The sequence below is a fragment of the Dendrobates tinctorius genome, unplaced genomic scaffold (genome assembly GCF_039654945.1).
Source record: "Dendrobates tinctorius isolate UK_male_01 unplaced genomic scaffold, ASM3965494v1 ptg000196l, whole genome shotgun sequence".
In the NCBI taxonomy this organism is placed as follows: Eukaryota; Metazoa; Chordata; class Amphibia; order Anura; family Dendrobatidae; genus Dendrobates; species Dendrobates tinctorius.
Window position 1 is genome coordinate 5,827,038 of NW_027361863.1, and position 21,718 is coordinate 5,848,755.

The 21,718-nt window shown below is 42.6% G+C and overlaps 1 protein-coding gene across 7 annotated transcripts in view; it reads left to right on the plus strand.

Annotated features, from left to right (window-relative positions):
- The window catches only part of CRTAC1 (cartilage acidic protein 1), a 792,023-nt gene that overhangs the window by 104,036 nt on the left and 666,269 nt on the right, over nt 1-21,718 (plus strand). For all 7 annotated transcript variants that reach the window (XM_073552828.1, XM_073552833.1, XM_073552829.1 and 4 more), the window contains exon 2: nt 18,780-18,979. In XM_073552828.1, coding sequence (XP_073408929.1) covers nt 18,780-18,979 — 200 coding nt within the window. The remainder of the gene's footprint in view (nt 1-18,779; nt 18,980-21,718) is intronic.

Consider the following 21,718-nt stretch of genomic DNA (forward strand, 5'->3'; position numbering starts at 1 on the left):
TGGCATGTGGCCAGATCACATGTCTTTCCTTTGCCATCGCCAACACCAGTGGATCTTGACAGCGTTTAATATAGAAGGGTTAATGTTTTTCCTTCTCTTCCTAGAGTTTGCTTTTATATTGTTGTAGCCTTATAGTCTCCGATTCAAGGATTTTATACTTATTGTCTCATATGCAATGTTTTCAAGAGTCTGCAAAAACATGTTTTGGGTACATGGTAAATAAAGCCCTCATGACCTGGGTAACAGGGGGGCTACATGAGTTAGGCTACTTTCACACTTGCGTTTTTTTGCTGCGCGTTTTTTGCGCACACAAACGCATGAAAAAAAACGCATCATGTGTTTGTGTGCATCTTTTTGAGGGTTTTGGTGCGTTTTTTTAAAAAATGCATGCTTTTTTTGCACATACGTGCGCATTACAATGCGCACATATGCGCACCCATAGACTATGATGGGTGTTTTGCTGTAAAAAACAGCATTTTTTGGGCAAGTCAGACGCACAAAAAATGCAACAGGATGCATTTTGAGCGCACACTACAAAAAAACGCATGCGCATACAAACGCGTACAAACGCATGTGTATGCGCACCTGTGCGCACCCATGTAAAAGATAGGGGGAAAAAACGCATGTTTTTTTTGCGCTAAAAAACAGCGCAAAAAAACGCAAGTGTGAAACCAGCCTTACACTGAGTTACATTGCTGTAAATGGTATAACATACTGCATTCTTAGGTGAATAAACAGAAAAGTGACTTGCTCACAACCCGTGTGCATTCTTTTCTCTGAGCGCTTGTTTATTTGAGGCAAAAAGCTCTTAATTCGGCCTCACTGGTGATCAGGCATATCTGACTTTGGGTCAGAACGAAAACAGCTACAACACGCGCAAGCCTGGACAACCCCTTTAAGGTGCTGTTACTGCTGTATATCTCAGATCAATGATTTCACTGTCACACTGACTCTGCAGCTACAGCACCTCCCTGTTGGATCAGTATTCACAGACTGACACTACCACTCCCACTCTCAATCTGTTGCAGCACTGAAAGTAGTACACCACAATCAGATTATGCCTCATTCTATCCTTAGGTGGAAGGAACTTTGCTGTTCTCCTATCACAAGCATAACGTAGTGCATCTTGGTCCCTCATTTTTTTTAACTGACCCCATTGATTGGCTGTATTAGACCATGTGATGGTATAGCTGCAGTGGGAAGCCCGTAAGGTCACGTATAGCGCCCTTAGCTACTCTGCAACATTTCATTATCAGGTTAAATGGCAGCTGTCAAATTTTCTTTGCAATCGGCATGAATATCAATGAAAATTGTTCAATTCATGGCACTCAGAAAATTTCTGGAAATTCAACTTCCATTCAATTTTCTGCTGATCGATCCAATCATTTCTAATCAGCACAATAGGTACTGCAACTTCCTTTCTCTCACTCCCAAAGATGCATTCCTCCTACCATTGCTCTGAACCGAAAGCTTGCTATCTGCGGTTGGACAGAGAGACAAAGACTTTAGCTCCTGTTTCTCAATCTTGGCATCTCTGCTGATAAATATGGATTATACTTTACAACAGGCAGGGGGCAACCAAAATACTGAGAAGGGAGACATCTAGTGGACAGGCACTTTGGAGTGATTTTTTGGGGGTAAAACAAACAATTTATAGAGTAATTAATAACATTTCTATTTATCAAATGAGACCAAGTTGTCTGAAAGTAAATGTTATAGTGAATAAATATAAAACGTAATCTAATTCTGCAAGCTTAGTGGGCTCTGGCAGCTGTCCAGGTTTGCCTGGCACTGATGCCATTTTTTTTTAATAAATATGCCCCTCCCCTCGTCAATTAAACGTGACAAAATACAGAGAACCTAATTTTTTTTCAAGTATTTTTCATTACATATGTATATAAGAAAACAAACTTGACTTAATTAAAAAGATGAAAAAGCAAAACCGTAATTTCTTCCAGCAGCGGCTTTGCTCCTTCTGAATCCTTTTCATCCGCGAAACCTTTCAAAGTGCTGAATGCAGCTTTCTGGCACGGAATAGTGGGAGATGAAGTCCGGACGCAGCTTGATACTCGAAGCTGGCTGTCCCTGTTTTTACGCCACTGAATAGAAATCCCGCCACCCATAGACTTACACTGAATGCATTGTAAGAGAATACGCCAATTTCCATATGCGCCAAGCTGCGGTAAGGGAAAGAATGGGAAGCGACACTCGCGCCCTCGATGTCGTTAAAAGTATCACTGCAGGAGGGAACAAATATAATTAACATATACAGTGCACAGGCAAGGAGCGCCTGATTGCCCCTCCGTGTGTAATGAGGAAATCATATTATTTCTGTAATGCTTAGTCCTTTTGATGGTATTTTGTGTGGCGGTATTTGTATCTCAGGTTCGTCCATTATTAACTCAATGTGCATAAAGTTCCATGACGTGAATAGAGTTGTCAGTGTAATTAAATACGTTAAATTCACAGCTGGACATTAATAGCTTTGGGAATATGAAAGAGCAGCTGCGTGATTCTTCTATGTGTTGTTTTCTAAGACAGAACTTAATTAAAGGTGACCCGTCGGGACAATTTAATATGGCGTCTCCTTGTAGGTCCTAGTGCACCAATAAAAATGATACCTTTCTTGTAGGAATCGGATGTATCAGCGTTGAGAAATCCAAGCTTTAAATCTACCTGCAAAATATCCTGGAAGTGCTTTGAGGGCGTGTCAATAGCCTTGTAATGGATGACACGCCCCCCCCAGTTTATTTCCAGGCTAATTTGCATGTGGTTTCAAAGCTTGATTTCTCGGCACTGGAACATCGGATTCCTACAAGACAGGTTTCATTTTTATTGGTATACTAGGACCTATAGAGCGGAAACACTGGTTTCAATCGTTACAAAAAGCAGAAAACTATTGTTTAAATCAAGTTTTTTGATAAATAACTTTTTCAAATAGTTTGGCAATTTTTTTTTACGTACCACTACCTATAGGAAAAATAAAACAAAGACATTTTTCATACTGGCCACTGGGGCTTTTTTAAATTCTAACTTCCTGTTGTTTCAGAAAACTACACATGTACATTAACAGCAATAACCAGACTCTGGCCCTAGCTTTTGTAGTGTTGCATGTAATGAGCGTGTGCAAAAGTATTTGTGAAGGAGCTAGGGGTGAGCTGAGACATCACCTATTGTGACTGGAGGATCCTCTGTCATTGCTATATATAAAGATGTTACCTTTCATTGTAATCCTACCTCTGATGATAAGGAGCCTGCTGAAAACTCTTTCTGAATGGAGTGGAAATTTGAGTCTTTATTAGCCTCAGTGGCCCGTGGGAGATTTTCAAAATTAACAAGGTTGTTTTTTAATATAGATCTTGAAATGCAGAAAAAAAAACTTTTTTTTTTATATACACGTAGCACAAAAATCTGATTTAAACAAACAGGTCATTTTCTGATGATAATTCCCTTTAAGGTGTAGTATCATTATGAGCAGTAGTTTACAGACAGACCCCCGTGCTTGTCATTGCTGATCTGCCATGAATGCTGGCCCGTGGTTCATAGAAGATGATGATTTTTGCTGCACATAGCAGAGATCAAGCCCTACTATGTGTACCACAAGCGATCAGAAGATCGCAGCTTCCAGTCTCCTAAGGCTATGTGCACACGCTGAGGATTTTGCTGTGGTTCCGCTGCGGTTTTGGCCCTGTGGAACTGCAGCAGTTCCGCAGACATGGTACAGTACCATGTAACCCTATGGGTTTTCAAAACCGCTGTGCTCACGCTGCGGTTTTTTCCGCGCGGTTTTGCTGCGTTTTTTTCCGCGCGGTTTTGCTGCGGTTTTTTCCGCGCGGTTTTGCTGCGGTTTTTTTTCCGCAGCATGTCAATTGTTTCTGCGGATTCCGCTGCGGTTTCACACCTTTAACATAGTAGAGGTGTGAAACCGCAGGGCAAAACCGCAGGCCAAAACGCAGCAAAACCACAGGTCACTTTACCTGCGGTTTTACCTGCGGTTCCACGGGAAAAAACCCGCAGGTGAATCTGCAGCGTGTGCACATAGCCTAAGGAGACTAGTGAAGCAAGTAAAAAGTAGAAATAAAAAAAAAAATTAAATGTAGAAAATATTAAAGTTCAAATCCCCTTTTGCTCCATACAAAATAAAAGAAAAAATACACATATTTGGTCTTGCCGCTTTCAGAATCGCTCAATCTATCAAAATATAAAAATAATTAATCCAATCAGTAAACAGCGTAATGAGAAAAAAATCAAAATGCCAGAACTACGTTTTTGTGGTCGCTGCAACATTGCAATAAAATGCAATAACAGACGATCAAAAGATCGTATCTACATCAAAATGGTCAATAAAAAGGTCATCTGGGCGCACAAAAAAATAAGCTGTCACCCAGCACCAGATCCTGAAAAATGGAGACGCTACAGGTCTGGGAAAATGGCACTTTTTTATTGTTGTTTTTTTTTTTTTTACAAAAACTTTGCATTTTTTTTTAACCACTTAAATGAAAAAGAACCTAGAAATGTTTGTCATCTGCAAACTTGGAATGACCCGGGGAATCAACATGTTAAAAAAAAAGAGAAAGAAATTAAAAAATAATAATTGCACTCGTTTTGCAATTTTACTTCACTTTGAATTTTTTTTTTCAAATTTTCCAGTACACTATATGGTAAAATTAATGATATGGTTCAAAAGTACAACTCATTTCGCGAAAATAAGCCATCAAACCACCATATTGATGGAAAAATAAAAAAAAAGTTATGACTCTTGGATGAAGGGGAGGAAAAAGCAAAAATGCAGAAACGTAAAATCCCAAGCTTGTGCAGGGGTTAGTGTTCTTGTGGATGATCAAATTTGCACCAAATTTATATGATACAAATTGAATTTCCCAGCGAATCTGACTTTTGGCAGATTCGCTCATCTCTCATTAGGACCTGATGTGTGAGATACGTACATTAAGGGCTCAGTCAGATTCACATGTCATCTGATTTTCTTGTAAGTGCAGAATGAAACAATTTCTCCACCTTCTCCATTCTAAAAGTCAGTGAAAATCGGACTGCACTCAGATGTCATTGACTTGCTAAACTTCAGATCAAAATCGGAATGTATCCGATATTTTTCATTGACCTCTCGGAAAAAAAAATCGAACATATGAATGGCCCCGTTGATTATCATAGGTAGCCGGGGTCACACTTGGGAGTGTGATGCGAGAAACTCGCACGAGTCTCTCGCATCAATTCCCGGTGCTGCCGCCGGCACTCGGGACTGGATTGTGCGGCTGCATAGAAATACATGCAGCCACACACTCTGGTCCCGAGTGCTGGTGGCAGCATCGGGAATTGATGCGAGAGACTCGTGCGAGTTTCTCGCATCACACTCCCAAGTGTGACCCCGGCCATACAAGTGCTCTCCAGGAAAATCACAGCACTCGTAAGCAAGGAACGGATGTCTGAATGGGCACTAACAATGCGCTCTAAGGCACTAATCAAGCGGTCTATGAGGATATCAGAGCACATTTGGGCAGTGTGTGTGTTGCTACATTTGCAGAAAAGAGGCATGTATGATGTTATTTACAGTGGCATGTAAAAGTTTGGGCACCCAGGGTCAAATTTACTGTTATTGTGGACAGTTAAGTAAGTTGAAGCTGGATGTTGTGTGGCACTATTTATGTGCACATTATGAGACATTATTTATGTGGAATTATCCAGGAAATATAAAGGTGTTTCTCACAAAATTAGAATATCCTCAAAAAGTGAATTTATTTCAGTTCTTCAATAAAAAAGTTAAACTCATATATTCTATAGAGTCATTACAGACAGAGTGATCTATTTCTGTTTATTTCTGTTAATGTTGATGATTATGGCTTACATCCAATGAAAACCCAAAAGTCATTATCTCAGTAAATTAGAATACTTTATAACACCAGCTTGAAAAATGACTTTAAAATCTGAAATGTTGTCCTACTGAAATGTATGTTCAGTAAATGCACTCAAAACTTGGTCGGGACTCCTTTGACATCAATTACTGCATCAATGCGGTGTAGCATGGAGGCGATCAGCCTGTGGCACTGCTGAGGGGCTATGGAAGCCCAGGTTGCTTTGATAACAGCCTTCAGCTCCTCTGCATTCTGGGGTCTGGTGTCTCTCATCTTCCTCTTGAGAATATGCCATAGATTCTCTATGGGGTTAAGGTCAGACGAGTTTGCTGGCCAAACAATCAATTTTGTGAGAAGCACTTGTATGTATTTTTCATGGCATTATATGGCACAACTGCTCAGCACCATCTGGAATCACTATTTATCTGATCGCTTCATTTTATACTTTTTTTTTTTCTTTTTTAAATGACTGGAATCTGGAATCACTTATTAATTTTTAGGATTGGAGAACCAGTGGCCTAGAAATCTGGGGAATCTCGCCTGATCAGTAGACATGTCACTCCGCCGAGCACGGTATTAGAGGAATTGTCAAGTATATAACTCACAGGTATAACAGCACCATTAAATATGGATTTATAATGCTGGAAAGTATATAACTCTGCCGCTATAAATAATCTCGCCAGGAACAAGTCGTCCAAGGTCACGAGGTCATTGCCACTTACAAATGGCCCTTGCTCGCAGACGTCTTTTCAATAACCTGTCTAACCATTTAATTGGATATTCAGCTCCGCAAGACAGAAAAACTCCACGTAATGACCCCAGCAGAATTTCTTATAAATTATTTAATTGCCGACGAATGCGTCATGCTGATTGATAATTAGGACCGGCGGCGACGCGTTTTTGTTTTTTTTGTTTTTTTTCAAGTTTATAGGACATTTTTTACTTTTTTTTCTAGTTAATCTATTTTTTTTTTTAGATTTATATATGTTCGCCACTGTAGAAGAAGTCGGAAGATGTCGTGCGTCATCCTCACGCCTCGGAAGGTAGAACGTCTTTGATGCTTCATCTTCCTGCAAACAATGGATGTATTTCTCAGGCATTCAAAGAAGAAGAAGTGCAAGAAATTCATCACTCTCTGACTTTTTTTTTTCTCCATTTTTCTCATTTTCCAGTACGGTCCACACAAGCTGCAAACAAATATTGATCCTTAATTGCGGACACTCGGAGATTAACGCCTTTGCCGGTTATAGTAATGGAAGATTCTATCTTTGTCGTCTTTGACATCAGGGGGGCTGTTTCATTAATTGCAAGGAGTTTAATTACTCTGTTAATTTAGTTAGTATTTCTCTGTCTTCCAGCTGCACGCTCATTTACACCGAGACAGTGTAATTGGAAGGACGCACGTACTGTACGATATATGGTCTAATCTGTTCCGTGGCTCAGTGTTTATTGCTTTTTCCTATCTTTAATTTTTGTGCATGGTTTGATTAAAATTACATCCTTTAAATAATGAGATATCTATGATATTTAGGGCCACCGTCAGGAATTTTTGGGGTCCTCCCACAGCCAAGAGTCTTTCTTTCCCTACATTGGATGGGTCATAGTGATACACATTAGCAAGGGTCTTTGTGTTGGGGTATGATATGGGAGACAGTAGGTTACATTACCTCTGTAGGTGACGTAGGTGGCAAGAAGTGGGGAGCAGACATCTTTGTGGATGGTCACCTGACAGTAGTTATTTTCTTACATAGTATTGTTCCACCAGCTATGTGCACATCTTACTAATAAGTGCTGGTGGACACACATGTTCAGTCACTCTCCCTATTACCCATTCCTATTCTGGGGGTAGTGATTATCTGAGAAGATTTTTTTCTGATAAATTTCTAAAAAAAAAACACCCCATCATTTTCATTACTCCATGATATAGATAACATTTTACTATCTGCCTTGGAATTTAATGGAGACTATATGTATGGCTTCCAGATGGGGAAGGAGTCTGACCGGTGGTGAGGTACAGCAGAGAAAAGTGAGAAAGTATAGTGCTATGCAACAGGTTGCGGTAGTTGAAGACCACAAAACCCCCAGAGAACTAGGCAATATTACAGTGTTGATTATCCCACCATTTGCTGATGAATAATATATATATATTTTTTGGGAGGATGTAATTCGTGCAAAGTAGTTTAAAACAGTAATTGTGGTGGATTTCACATTGCTCAGGAATTATATTGTGGTGCACTGTGGTTCTACTGGGGAGGAATTTTGTGCAGCACTGTGGCAATTGTTTAGTGCCTCTGGGAAGGATTTTGAGTTGCACCGTGCTTTATCTTTGGGTCTTCTGGGGAGTGATTTTGTGTTGCACTGCAAAATATGTTTAGTGTTTCTGGGGAAAGATTTTGTGTTGCACTGTGGTTTATGTTTGGTTCTTCTGGGCAAGGATTTTGTGTTGCTGTAGTTTGGTTCAACCGGGGAAGAATTTTATGCTGCACTGTGGTTTATGTTGGTTGCTCTGGGGAGGAATTTTGTGTTGCAGTGTGGTTTATATTTTGTTCTTTATGGAGAATTTTTTTTTGCACTGTAGTTTGGTTCTTCTGAGGAGGAATTTTGTGCTGCGTTGTGGTTTATGCTTTGTTCTTCCGAGGAAGATTTTTTGCTGCACTGTAATTTGTTTGGTTCTAAAGGGGAGGGATTTTGTGCTGCACTGTGGATCATGTTTGCTTCTTCTGGGGAGGGATTTTGTGCTGCACTGTGGTTTATATTTGGTTCTTCAGGGGTGGGATTTTGTGCTGCACTGTGGTTTATGTTTGGTTCTTCAGGGGAGGGATTTTGTGCTGCACTGTGGATCATGTTTGGTTCTTCTGGGGAGGGATTTTGTGCTGCAGTGTGGTATTTGGTACCTCTGGGAAGGAATTTCGTCTTGCACTGTGGTGGTCTATATTTTATTCCTCAGGGGAGGTATTTTGTGCTGCACTGTGGTTCATGTTTGGTTCTTCTGGGGAGGTATTTTGTGTTGCACTGTGGTTCATGTTTGGTTCTTCTGGGGAGGTATTTTGTGTTGCACTGTGGTTCATGTTTGGTTCTTCTAGGGAGGGATTTTGTGTTGCTCTGTGGTTTATGTTTGGTTCTTCAGAGGAGGGATTTTTTGCTGCACTGTGGTTCATGTTTGCTTCTTCTGGGGAGGGATTTTGTGCTGCACTGTGGTTTATATTTGGTTCTTCAGGGGTGGGATTTTGTGCTGCACTGTGGTTTATGTTTGGTTCTTCAGGGGAGGGATTTTGTGCTGCACTGTGGTTTATATTTGGTTCTTCAGGGGAGGGATTTTGTGGTTCACTGTGGTTTATGTTTGGTTCTTCAGGGGATGGATTTTGTGTTGCACTGTGGTTCATGTTTGGTTCTTCTGGGGAATGATTTTGTGCTGCACTGTGGTTTATGTTTGCTTCTTCTGGGGAGGGATTTTGGTGCTTAACTGTGGTTCATGTTTGGTTCTTCAGGGGAGGTATTTTGTGCTGCACTGTGGTTCATGTTTGGTTCTTCTGGGGAGGTATTTTGTGTTGCACTGTGGTTCATGTTTGGTTCTTCTGGGGAGGTATTTTGTGTTGCACTGTGGTTCATGTTTGGTTCTTCTAGGGAGGGATTTTGTGTTGCTCTGTGGTTTATGTTTGGTTCTTCAGAGGAGGGATTTTTTGCTGCACTGTGGTTCATGTTTGCTTCTTCTGGGGAGGGATTTTGTGCTGCACTGTGGTTTATATTTGGTTCTTCAGGGGTGGGATTTTGTGCTGCACTGTGGTTTATGTTTGGTTCTTCAGGGGAGGGATTTTGTGCTGCACTGTGGTTTATATTTGGTTCTTCAGGGGAGGGATTTTGTGGTTCACTGTGGTTTATGTTTGGTTCTTCAGGGGATGGATTTTGTGTTGCACTGTGGTTCATGTTTGGTTCTTCTGGGGAATGATTTTGTGCTGCACTGTGGTTTATGTTTGCTTCTTCTGGGGAGGGATTTTGGTGCTTAACTGTGGTTCATGTTTGCTTCTTCTGGGGAGGGATTTTGTGCTGCAGTGTGGTATTTGGTACCTCTGGGAAGGAGTTTTGTCTTGCGCTGTGGTCTATGTTTGGTTCTATTGGGGAAGGATTTTGTGCTGTCCGGTGGTTTATGTTTTGAGTTGCTGGGGACGGATTCTGTGCCGCACTGCGATACTTGGCATTGCTGGGGTGGCATATTGTGCTTGACTGTAGTATAAATTTGGCATTTCTGTAAATGTATTTTGTGCTGCATGGAGGCATTTGTTTGGGGTCTCCAGGGAGCTATTTTATGCTCAGCTGTTTTGAGAACACCCACAGATGGTGGAAGCTGTATTTCTCTATGATCCTTATTCTTCATTAACAACTTTCTTGTTACAAATGGCAAATCGATCTCTTGCATGCAGTCACCCAAGAGTATGGAAAGTGATTTTTATAAATGATCAGACGTCTGACTGCAAAGTTACAGTCTGTTGAATCAGATCTGGAATACTGAGCTTCATGTTATGGATAAAAGTAGCAACAAATATATGTTGAGCCCTGTGCATGTTTTTTCTTATGACTAATTACTCATGTACAGTATATACAACAGTCAAAATGTAAGATACAAAATATTTCCTATGGTCCTCAGGATTGGGTTTGTCAGGTTCGACCGAACTATAGTTCAAAGTTTGGTTCAGTTTCCAGAAATGTACCCGAACTTAAATCCAAACCCCGAACCCATAGAAGTTAATGAGACCCAAACTTTTGTCCTGTTAAATCGCTGTAAAATGGTCATAGTGAGGCCTAAGGGGTTTCAAAAGGAAGCAAAGTGGGAGTAAGAGCAGGAAAATTGCCATGCAAACAAATGCGGATAGGAAAATGACTTAAAATACCATAGAATAAAAAAGAATTTAAAAAAATCTTAAACCAGGAGGTGAAGGTCCAAGTGGAGGAAGGGGTTGAGGAGGAGGTTACCAACACTGTTTTTGTGTTTTTTATTTGGGTAGTCTCCAAAACATTGAGAACAAACTGCGGTGGAGTATAACAATGGCTGGGTGCGGCTGTTCTCTTTGTCTATTCAGCCCATGTTGGCTGTGGACAGGAGGATGCACCTGTCTGTACTCACACCTCCTGCCATGCTAAACACACGATCTGACAGTACAATTGTAGCCGGGCAGGCCAGCACCTCCAAAGCATAATTGACAAGCTCAGGCCATGTGTTCAATTTGGAGACCTAGAAGTTAAATGGGGCAGACCCATCAGTTAGTACATGTAGACATGTGGACACGTACTCTTCCACTCTTCCACCATGCTGTTGTAACATTGCCTCAAGATAATACGGACTGTATCAGATGGTGGTGCTGGATGTTGTGGCGTGCTAGAAAAGATTTTCCACATTTCAGCCAGGCTAACCCTTCCTTCTGAGGTGGTGTCGATACCCTAGCTGCGTTGGCGACTTCCTCCTCCACCTCTGCCTTGTGCTTCCACTGAGCCCCTGCTGCCATCAGTAGTTCATCTACCAGCGTGCACTTGTATTCCCATATTTTCTGATCACGCTCCACTGATCGAAATAAGAATGGCATGTTGGCCTTGTAGCATTGATCCAGCAGGGTGGCCATAAAGTAATCAGCACTTTTAACAACCTGGGCAACTCAGCGGTCGTTGCGCAGTTACAGCAGCATATATTCGCTCATTTGTGTCAGGTTGCCCAGAGGCAGACAAGCTTTCCTTGGTGGGAGGTGTACTGTCTGTGTCCTCTGTATCACTCCAACCATGCACCAGTGATGCCCATGAGGTGCTTTGAGTGCCACCCTGCTGTGAACACAGTTCTCCTCCTCATCCTCCAAAACTGTCCCTTGGCTGGACATTTGTGTGCCTGGACACTGTTGGTACAAGGACCCACCCTCCAAGCCAGGCCCGGATTGGTAATATGCCCAACCGGGCATTTTCCCGCTGGGCCGCTGTCATGTGGGCCGCTGGCTGCTTGCCAGCTGATGCGGCCACTGGCCTGGCTGTTGTTCCTGCCGCCGGCCCTCTGCGCGCACTGCGGGGAGATAAGCCGCCACGCCCCCCCCATGCACCCCATCCTCGCCCTAGCTTGAGACGCCCCCCCTGCAGCCACTCACAGCGTCGCTTGCCTGCTCTCTTCTCTGTACACAGGACCTGTGATGAGGTCACAGGAGGGGAGGAGTCAGGGGTCACATGATCAGGAGCCTTTGTCCAGACCCCTGTTCATGTGACCACTGACTCCGCCCCTCCTGTGACCTCATCACAGGTCCTGTGCGCACAGCCCTGCCTCTTGGTGTCTGCCGGACTCTGCTGTGCTGGATGAGGTAAGTATGTGTGGGGTCAGGAGGGGTTTACAGGGTAGATGTAGCAGAGCTGTGTGTGTATGAGGTGTACGGAGTGGAGCCATGTGTGTACGAGGTGTACGGAGCGGAGCCGTGTGCATACGAGGTGTACAGAGAGGAGCTGGATGTGTACGGAGAAGAGCCGTGTGTGTATGAGGTGTACAGAACGGAGCTGCGTGTACAAGGTGTACGGAGAGGAGCCGAGTGTGTACAAGGTGTACGGAGTGAAGCTGGATGTGTACAAGGTGTACAGAGAGGAGCCGTGTGTTTACGGAACGGAGCCGTGTGTACGGGGTGTACGGAGCAGAGCCGTGTGTGTACTTGGTGTACGGAGCGGAACCGCGTGTGTATGGGGTATGTGGAGCCATGTGTGTACGGAGTGGAGCCATATGTGTACGGGATGTACGGAGCGGAGCCAAGTGTGTACGAGGCATACAAAGCGGGCTTTTCCCACGGACACAGGAGTACACGGCGGAGCCCGGAGAAGCATTTTAAAACTCACACATGATGTTCCACCGGAAGAGATATGCTGGAAGCTGACCGGAAATGAGATAATTTCATGAGGAGATTGTGACGGAACTAGGAATGCTTCAGTTCCATCACCATGTCCTCCTCCGACAGTGCAGACAGCAGGATCGCCTTGGAATCGGGGATGCCGGCCATGTGAGCACATCATGATATGTCCTGCATCGGGAGGCTCACGTGGGCACTGCAATGGGAGCTGGGCTGCTATTGTATCTTTATAGAATCTTTCTTTATTTCTTTCTCTCTTTTTCTTTCTTTCTCTGTTCTTTCTTTCTCATTCTCTGTTCTGTCTTTCCCTCATTTTCTTTCTCTCTCTCTGTTCTTTCTTTCTCTCTCTAATCTTTCTTTTTTCTTTCTCTCTCAATCTCTGTTCTTTCTTTCCCCTCTTTCTTTCTTTTTCTTTCCTTTCTTTCTCTCTGGTCTTTCTTTTCTTTACTTCTTTCTTTCTCTCTCTGTTCTTTCTCTGTCTCTCTCTGTTCTTTCTTTCTCTCTCTGTTCTTTCTTTCTTCTTTCTTTCTCTCTCGCTCGCCTTTCTTTCTCTCTGTTTTCTTTTTTCTCTCTCTCTCTATGTTTTCTCTCTTCCTTAGTGCCAGTCAGTGTGCCCATAATGCCAGCCACTGTGCCCTCTATACCAGTCAGTGTGATCAGCAGTGCTAAATGGGTGCGGTTGGGCGTGGACATGGGTGTGACTAGTTGCGAAATGGATGGGGCCTGGCGTTGCCCAAAATTTGCAGCGACATGCGCCGCTGTCCTTCTCCCTCTTTCCCTTCTTCAAAAGTTGGGAGGTATGATAGGGGCTGCTGTGACCAGGGGGTCTGGTTGCCCAATGGAAAGCAGTTCTGCCAGGAATTCTGTCACCGTGCGTACAAAAGGGGACAGAGCTTTGGGAGGAGTACTGTACCTAAAAGCAATAAATAGGACTGAGCTGAAATACTGGGCACAGCTGTGACTACATGTTATATAATCGTGTTAATCTCCTCTCACTTCTTGTAACCTAGAAGTGTACAAAGATATTATATAGTCACCATGTGACTAGTGGGCCTGTGTAACTTCAAATGCCAGGGCTGAATTTTAGTTCCAGTCCGGCCCTGCTCCAAGCCATGTGTTGATGACTGGCCTGATAATGGTGTGAATGGTCCCATTTCCTCCTCCTCTTCCTCCTGTGGCACCACTTCAACCAGTACTGGCCATGTTTGGAGTATTTGAAGCAGTGGAACACACGTCCCTCATGGAGACCCACTCATTGGTTGTGAGTTGGTGTTGTCGCACAGTGACTCACCCGTACATGCTGCAGTTGAAATGCCACTATTGCCTGCTGCTGCTCGCACAGTCTCTTAAGCATATGCAATACAAGGTGGAGTTCCATCTAGTGGGTCCGTTGCATAAGCGGTGAGCGGGAATGCAGAAATGATGCTGCAGCGCATACAGACGGCCTGCAGTTTCAGCAGCAGCACTGACATCTCATAGTAATTTTTAAGGAAGTTCTACACACCAAATTCAGCACTTGCCCCAGGCACTGGATGTGAGTCAAACTGGTTAGGCCCAGAGCTGCTATAAGATTTCGCCCATTATCGCACACCACCAGGCAGAGCTTGAGGTTCAGCGACACTAACATCTCATTGATCTGGTGTTTGATCCCCGTCCACAGCTACTGCAGTGTGGGATTTTTATTCCTCAAACAGATGAGTTTCAGAACAGCCTGCTGTCTTTTCCCGCTGGCTGTGCTGAAGTTCGGTGTGCAGGTGTCCACTGAACAAAGGAGACAGCGGCGAGGGAAACGGAGTTGGAGGAGGAGGCAACATGGACAGAGAAGCATCCAGGAAACCTCGGTGGTGGTAGGACATGAGCCAAAACGCTTTCTGCCTATGGCCCAGCTGCCACTACATTTACCCAGTGGGCAGTAAGGGAGATATAATATCTCCTGCCCATATTTACTGCTCCAGGTATCAGTGGTTATGTTGTATCTTGCCATAATGGAATTTCACAGTGCACACCTGATTTTGTCCGCAACATGTCCGTTTAGGGCAGGGATAGCCCACCTTGGAAAATAGTGACCATCTCCACCAGCTGGAATGATAGCATTTCAAAGGCTAGGAATATTTAAATGCTGGCATTCAGGACCAGGGTGCATGGTTGAGAAGTGGGGTTCTTCCTTACTTCCTCTCTCTTTCCAGTGTTTGGGGGATGGACAACTTAACATTTCCATGGGACGGTGTAGAGACACTCGGTGATACTGCTTGTGGTGGTGCTATCATATTCTACTCTTTGTGGGGAGCCAGTTGGCCAAGTCTGAGCCCCAAAAACATGTTAGTGCAATGGCCAACGCATTTCGAGCTACACTAGCTCTTAATCATGGTCATGATTAAGAGCTAGTGTAGCTTGAAACAAGTCCACCGTTGCTCTAACATGTTTTTTAAAGTTTACTTTTTCATGTTTTAATCTAATAATGATGTTTTAATGAATTTTGTGGTTGCTGGATTTTCCACTCTTTTTCACGGTTCACTTGCTCAGGAAACCAGTCTCAAGCCTCCGTGCACCATGCCCTCATTCCAGGCATTTCTCAACCAGGTGAACTGATGATTGCTTCATTGTGTTTTTCTACATCCCGTAGATGCGCCAATTCTGGTGTTTTGCCCGGCTCTTCCTGCTTGCTATGGTGCGGTTCGCAGGTGGAGTACTATTTTTCTTCAACGTCCCCATTACTAACTTCATAGTGAAAATTTATATAGACACACATAGATAAAAGTCCTTTAATTGTACAAAACACTCCCCAACAAAGCCCCTCTTTTTCCTATTTATTAACATTAATATAAAGCTGCGTTCTCACGATCAGCTCAGTGTGGTCTGGCTGAAGGGCTGAGCGGTCACATTACTCATGTCACCACTCAGCACGGCAACCAGATGTAACAGAGGTGGGGCTCATCCTGGGACATTATTTTGGATTAACGGTGGACATTTGATCTTTTTTTTATTTTTATGTTAAAGATTTGGTTTACAAGCATGGATAAGTCCCCCCAAAAGGTTATTCCCAACTTCAAAAGTTATTAAAGTTATTGCCGACATTAAAAGTTATAAAATAATAGGTAACAACTTGCTGACCACTGGAGGTTTGACAACTGGGACTCCCACTGATTCAGAGTATTGAGGTTCAGAAATGCTCTATCGAAATAAATGGAGTGGTGGTTCCTCGTGAACTCCACCACTCTGATGTCTGTGAAATGATCGGAAAACGCTGAGTGCTGCACTAGGCCATATACAGGAGACCCGTAAAGAATGAATGGAGCGGTGGTGCGCATGCATGGCGACCACATTATTCTGATGGAACATTTTAGAGCTCTGTTCCTAAAATCATTGGTGTTCCAACCCCTTGACTTCCACCGATGGGCTCTGAAATGACCCGTAGGAATTATCTTCCAAGTTGCTAACCATTACTTGGTTGGCTGGGAATAATGTTTTAGTAAGTGTGCCGCAGAACATGTGCACCACAAGTGTGCGGTTAGTAATTCTGTCGCATTGTTTTGATCACTTCCCTCATTGCCGGTCTCGATACTCTCATTGCAGTCTTTTGCAGACTTCTCTTTGTATTTGTGTTATCAAGCATTACCTTGACATCCAATCTTCATTCCCATAGATCTTGCTTTGTTTCAATGTCTTTTCTTGCATCTTTTATTATATTGCTGCTCTTACAGCAGATCATCATCTTTCCATCTCATCCGCCAGTCGTCTTCGTCCTTTTGTGCTGCACATCTTGTGTCTATCCTGCTCCATTAACACTTCCTTATGTTACCCGTCTTGTCCTACTATATCATAAACTGGAAATGGTTACAGCAGACGGCATACTGATTGGAGACACCCGCAGCGAACTGTCTCCCTTTGTGCATCCTTCATATCCTGTTAGAAAAGATAATACAGAAAGAGTATTTGTACGCCGCCTACAAAGCTGGATTCTAGACGTGCACTTTATTTTTAGGCAATAACTCGGTTTTCTATCACTTTCATCAGCTTGCTTTTTGCCTTTACCGGATTCTGCATACAATGCACCTGTGATGGGGATAGATTGCAGTCATCTGTCAACTGACATTAGCAACGTTGTGCCATCTGTCAGGAACGATATACAAGATTTTTTTTCAATGTAAAAGCAATGAAAGATACAAAATATTGTTGAATAATTTTACAGTTGCATTCACAATCTGCATTTAGTATTGCTGAACATGTGTTGGCTGACTCATACATATCGCCAGTGCCCCTTCCATAGAGAACAACTGGTGGTACTGTTATGGGGCCCATGGGTGAATGCCAACACTGGACTAAATCTCTTCACATATCATGAACCTAATCCTCAGCCAATCACTGCTTCCCCCCAAAAATTGACAAGCTCTGTACTCTGAGCACCCTAAAGATTGTGTGAACAGTGAATATATGCATTTCCAACTGCATTGCTGCCATATAGACTGTACTCAAGTATAAGATACTTAACATACAGTTTGATCAGATTGTGTGAGCCCATCTGCCAGCGACAAGGCGACCTTTATAGATGGGAACCTACACTACGAGACTTGCCTCTCCTGGGCCTCTGCCTACAAATTTTAAGGGCAGGTTGGCTCCAGCTCTAATTAAACGCAGCTTCCCACAGTTGGGAAGAGAACTCATCCAACATGGAGGCAGTCACCTACCTAATCTAATGCTCAGCCACTCACTTACTAGATCATAGCTGCCACTATATGTGTTGCAAATTTGGAGACATTTTAGTCACTCTGGCTCTGCACCAACCCTGCTCGAGTCGAGGCTACCCATTTTGGGATGAAATTTGTGTTTAACTCAACACTTTTTAATCTCGGGCACCGCTAGTTTGTCAGGGGTGTTTCTGAAAAATCAAAACAGTCTTGGCAATTTTGGAACAGTTGGAATATATTTTGGAGCGGTGACTTGTCTTAGCCATTGCTTGTTTGCAGCATTTTCATGTCCCTTTGTTGGTACGTCACTGATATAAATCTGGTATAACATTATGAGAGGGTTAGTCAATTGTTTGCAAGTCATCACCTGAAGATCTGATGGCTGGGACCTAAGAGAATAGGGCCCTGAAATGCAGAGGTAGAATGGAAACATTACCTGTTGCTCTATTCAAACAATACACTTCAAAGACCTGTTCTTGGGATTGGTGGGGGGATCCCGAATGTGGAAGATGATCACCTAGGAAAATTTAGAGACAGCTATATATTAGATAGCTAGATAATAGATGATTGATGGATAATAGATGATTGATGGATAATGGATGATTGATGGATAATAGGTGATTGATGGATTATAGGTGGATGATAGATAGATAGATAGATGATAAATGGATTGATAGATATGAAATGAGATATGGAAGGTCTGGCTGCTGTTAAAAGTTTTGTAAGAGCCTAGAACAATAGAAGTATCCATGGAAACAGTACAGAATGTCTCAGCTGACACAGTGGAAAGCATTGTATAAATACACTTGAGGTTGGGTTTCTATCATTCTGTCCATTACTCCTTATTTCTCCCTTTGAAGGTTGCGGTGATGTTTCTGAATGTGTGCTCTCCACTTGAGGATAGCTCCGCGCAGGCTCCTGTGCAGATTGCAGCTGTGCATCGGTCTTTTGTTCCCCAGAAACTGGGACAGTAGACACTGATACTGTGAATGAAGAATCCAGAAAACATATCCCTGGGCTCCAATGAATAAAATCATCAGTGGTTTCTGGTACTGGGACGGAGACATATTTCCTTTCTTACTGGTCTCTACGAAATCCACACTAGTCCCGCTAGCACCTTTAAAACTGAACACATCAGATATTATTAAAAAATCAAAAATTTAAAATCTACAAAAAGTTTTAACAAAGTCAAGATGTCACTGTATAGGAGACTCTATCATAACTGTATTATCGCTTTCTATAGTTTTCTCCATGGTGTGGTGGTCGCTCTTATAGTTGTTGTTATTTTATATGTTCTTTACATGATATTTCATGTTACTTTAGAAATGTTTTTGACCCGGTTTGAATGGAACCTACGATTTGTTTTGTAGGTGTCAAATATGATGCTCATCGTCTTGCTGCTCTCCATTGTTCTCTGCTGCGGAGGAGTTCAGCGTTCAGAGCCGATGTTCACAGCCGTCACCAATACCGTTCTACCACCGGACTATGAGAGTAACCCAACACAACTCAACTACGGGGTGGCCATCACTGATGTGGACAATGACGGAGACTTCGAGATTGTAATAGCTGGGTACGTCCTAACGTAGTGTGCTAATTAACATAATGATTAATAACTATTGTGATTTCACTCTTAAAGGGGTTGTCTTAACATAGATACCTCATTTCGTATGGGCGATGTTCTTCAGCAAACAGCTTTGCCCGGAAAGGCAGAACCATTGGGGCTTTCATTGTGTATGGTCGGCATTGAGATAGATGGTTGTCCATGTGATGCCTGAATGGTCTGAGTCTGCCAGAACCACTTCTTGGTATCTCTGCTTTGGTTTAAAGAGGAGATCACAAGTCCGGGAGTTCCTTTTATGACATCTATATGGCGTATTGACAGAGGTTGTCCCCATGGTTCACATCCTTTAATGATGGATTCCAAAACCAAAAAATACCTGTTCCTAATTATTTCAGGTAAAATAAGTAATATTCTTTTTGGAAAACTGTACCATTTCCCATTTTTGCCTTAGGTCACCACTCTGAGGTTTTCTTTCACTTTCAATGTCATGTATTGGGTCCAGATTAACTTTTCATTGGGATTGCACATGATTTCTCGTCAAATCAGGAGTGTAAGTATTATAGGAAATGCTGCATACAGGTGCGGATCCATATGACTGTACAGGTAACTTGTATAGCAACATTTGATGTTGGTGCCGGTTTTGCTCCCTTTCACCCATTATAGGAAATGTAGTTTGTAAGAAACGGAAAAATGCCCAAATGTGAACTCTTGGAACAGGCTTGAAAATTAATCTAAAAATTGACAACATAAGGACTAAGTTATTTGGGGTCTTTAATAATGCCAAGTTTTAGAAAGTTTTTTGAAATTTTTGAAAGTATTCACTACCCATTTAATGGCCCTAACTTCTTTTTTTTTTTTTGTTCGGTAACCCGATAAATGTGTTAAAAATTTTTTTGCTTTCTGACATTTAGGCCGGTGTTTTATTAAATCGTTTTTCTAGCATCATTTTTTTCTTTTTATTACTTTAGGTGTGCATTGCTTAAAAAGTATTATATTTTTACATTTTTATGTCTTACATTTTATCCTTACATTTGAGTTTTATATAAATTTCTGTCTGATTATAAATATAGAGAGGTGAGCGGATTTCACAAAATTCGACTCAGGCAGATTGAGCTTCATCTTACAGATTTAATTTGTTCCCAAAAAAATCCGGTCTGAATCAAAGTGCCCAAATTTATTATGCTGTGAGGTCTTTCCAGACTGACTGAGGTCCTTCAAGAACTGTATGGCAATAAATAATACAGAAGAACTTATGAAGGTAAATGGCGATCGCCAAATATTGATGAGTTTTAGAATTCTCTCCTCTTTTTATCTTTCTCTGCAGCAATTTTTCTACACCTGCCTAAAACTTTTGCACAGTACTGTGTATGTGTATATATATATATATATATATATATATATATATATATATTCATATTTATACACAGTTGTGCTCAAAAGTTTACATACCCCGGCAGAATTTTGCTTTCTGGGATTTTTTCAGTGAATATGAATGATAACACCAAACCTTTTTCTCCACTCATGGTTAATGTTTGGGTGAAGCCATTTGTTGTCAGACTACTGTGTTTTCTCTTTTTAAATCATAATGACAATCCAAAACATCCAAATGACCCTGATAAAAAGTTCACATACCCCATTTCTTAATACCGTGTATTGCCCCCTCTAACATCAATGACAGCTTGAAGTCTTTTGTGGTTGTTGTGGGTGAGGTTCTTTATTTTCTCAGATGGTAAAGCTGCCCACTCTTCTTGGTAAAAAGCCTCCAGTTCCTGTAAATTCCAGGGCTGTCTAGCATAAACTGCGCGCTTGAGATCTCCCCAGAGTAGCTCAATGATATTGGGGTCAGGAGACTGAAATGGCTACTCCAGAACCTTCCCTTTTTTCTGCTGTAGCCAATGACAGGTCGACTTGGCCTTGTGATTCGGATCATTGTAATGTTGGAACGTCCAAGTTTGTCCCATGCGCAGCTTCAGGGCTGATGATTGCAAATTTGCCTCCAGTATTTGCTGATAAAGTGCTGCATTCATCTTTCCTTCAACTTTGACCAAGTTTCCTGTGCCTTTGTAGTTTATACATCCCCAAAAGATCAGCGATCCACCTCCATGCTTTACAGTAGGAATGGTCTTCCGTTCATTATAGGCCATGTTGACCTCTCTCCAAATGTAACCGCGATTTCCGCGGTTATCGCGACAGAACAGAGCCAGAAGACCGCAGCGTCTAATGGCTCCTGTTTTGCCGCTGAGAAGAAGCACGTCTCCATCATATTAAGGGTGCTTGTTTTCTTTCAGCAGGACAGGGGTTAATCGGCCATGTGAAAATCCCAGTTTTCAGCTGTGCTTGGTTAACCACTCCTCTTTCCTATAAAAACTAGCTCTGCAGGCCAGATCATTGTTGTCTGATTTAGCATTTGCTACAAAGATCTGGTGAGAGAGAAGCTGGTGTTTGGAGTGCTGGAGGAGTTTATTGTGCGACGGTTGCTTGGTTTGTACGCTTGCAGATTCCTCATCCATTACAGCTTTATTTCTCCCCCCGTCCTTCACACCCTGGTGTATACCTCTGTTGTTTGTGTGAGTATTATTTGTGAGTGGAATTTTCTTTTACCCTTGTCTCGTTCCCCTCTCTGTCGGGTTGGTGTACTTCGGTACACAGTAGCGCCTCTCTTCCCCGGGTAGGGGGAAGGGGACAGATGCAGGGCTAAAGCTAGGAGACAGGGCTAGGGCGGAGACCCCGGCATCCTCGCCATCTGTG